This window comes from Emiliania huxleyi (genome assembly GCF_000372725.1).
Source record: "Emiliania huxleyi CCMP1516 unplaced genomic scaffold EMIHUscaffold_61, whole genome shotgun sequence".
NCBI lineage: Eukaryota > Haptophyta > Isochrysidales > Noelaerhabdaceae > Emiliania > Emiliania huxleyi.
In genome coordinates this window covers 628,945-630,997 of record NW_005197426.1, presented here as the reverse complement: position 1 = coordinate 630,997, position 2,053 = coordinate 628,945, and the positions used below count along the sequence as shown (strand labels likewise).

General features: G+C 50.1%; 1 protein-coding gene across 1 annotated transcript; it reads left to right on the top strand.

Annotated features, from left to right (window-relative positions):
- Positions 1–670: 670 nt before the first annotated feature.
- On the top strand, positions 671–1,441 carry EMIHUDRAFT_44780 (hypothetical protein; the record flags this gene model as incomplete). The annotated part of the gene is made up of 1 exon (XM_005764042.1): positions 671–1,441. A coding segment is annotated over one exon (771 nt), but the record flags the coding sequence as incomplete, so codon positions are not given.
- Between the last annotated feature and the right edge of the window lie 612 nt (positions 1,442–2,053).

Here is a 2,053-nt window from a genome sequence, read left to right as displayed (position 1 = left end):
TAACCCTAACCCTAACCCTAACCCTAACCCTAACCCTAACCCTAACCCTAACCCTAACCCTAACCCTAACCCTAACCCTAACCCTAACCCTAACCCTAACCCTAACCCTAACCCTAACCCTAACCCTAACCCTAACCCTAACCCTAACCCTAACCCTAACCCTAACCCTAACCCTAACCCGAACCCTAACCCTAACCCGAACCCTAACCCTAACCCTAACCCTAACCCTAACCCTAACCCTAACCCTAACCCTAACCCTAACCCTAACCCTAACCCTAACCCTAACCCTAACCCTAACCCTAACCCTAACCCTAACCCTAACCCTAACCCTAACCCTAACCCTAACCCTAACCCTAACCCTAACCCTAACCCTAACCCTAACCCTAACCCTAACCCTAACCCTAACCCTAACCCTAACCCTAACCCTAACCCTAACCCTAACCCTAACCCTAACCCTAACCCTAACCCTAACCCTAACCCTAACCCTAACCCTAACCCTAACCCTAACCCTAACCCTAACCCTAACCCTAACCCTAACCCTAACCCTAACCCTAACCCTAACCCTAACCCTAACCCTAACCCTAACCCTAACCCTAACCCTAACCCTAACCCTAACCCTAACCCTAACCCTAACCCTAACCCTAACCCTAACCCTAACCCTAACCCTAACCCTAACCCTAACCCTAACCCTAACCCTAACCCTAACCCTAACCCTAACCCTAACCCTAACCCTAACCCTAACCCTAACCCTAACCCTAACCCTAACCCTAACCCTAACCCTAACCCTAACCCTAACCCTAACCCTAACCCTAACCCTAACCCTAACCCTAACCCTAACCCTAACGCTAACCCTAACCCTAACCCTAACCCTAACCCTAACCCTAACCCTAACCCTAACCCTAACCCTAACCCTAACCCTAACCCTAACCCTAACCCTAACCCTAACCCTAACCCTAACCCTAACCCTAACCCTAACCCTAACCCTAACCCTAACCCTAACCCTAACCCTAACCCTAAGCCTAACCCTAACCCTAACCCTAACCCTAACCCTAACCCTAACCCTAACCCTAACCCTAACCCTAACCCTAACCCTAACCCTAACCCTAACCCTAACCCTAACCCTAACCCTAACCCTAACCCTAACCCTAACCCTAACCCTAACCCTAACCCTAACCCTAACCCTAACCCTAACCCTAACCCTAACCCTAACCCTAACCCTAACCCTAACCCTAACCCTAACCCTAACCCTAACCCTAACCCTAACCCTAACCCTAACCCTAACCCTAACCCTAACCCTAACCCTAACCGTAACCCTAACCCTAACCCTAACCCTAACCCTAACCCTAACCCTAACCCTAACCCTAACCCTAACCCTAACCCTAACCCTAACCCTAACCCTAACCCTAACCCTAACCCTAACCCTAACCCTAACCCTAACCCTAACCCTAACCCTAACCCTAACCCTAACCCTAACCCTAACCCTAACCCTAACCCTAACCCTAACCCTAACCCTAACCCTAACCCTAACCCTAACCCTAACCCTAACCCTAACCCTAACCCTAACCCTAACCCTAACCCTAACCCTAACCCTAACCCTAACCCTAACCCTAACCCTAACCCTAACCCTAGCCCTAACCCTAACCCTAACCCTAACCCTAACCCTAACCCTAACCCTAACCCTAACCCTAACCCTAACCCTAACCCTAACCCTAACCCTAACCCTAACCCTAACCCTAACCCTAACCCTAACCCTAACCCTAACCCTAACCCTAACCCTAACCCTAACCCTAACCCTAACCCTAACCCTAACCCTAACCCTAACCCTAACCCTAACCCTAACCCTAACCCTAACCCTAACCCTAACCCTAACCCTAACCCTAACCCTAACCCTAACCCTAACCCTAACCCTAACCCTAACCCTAACCCTAACCCTAACCCTAACCCTAACCCTAACCCTAACCCTAACCCTAACCCTAACCCTAACCCTAACCCTAACCCTAACCCTAACCCTAACCCTAACCCTAACCCTAACCCTAACCCTAACCCTAACCCT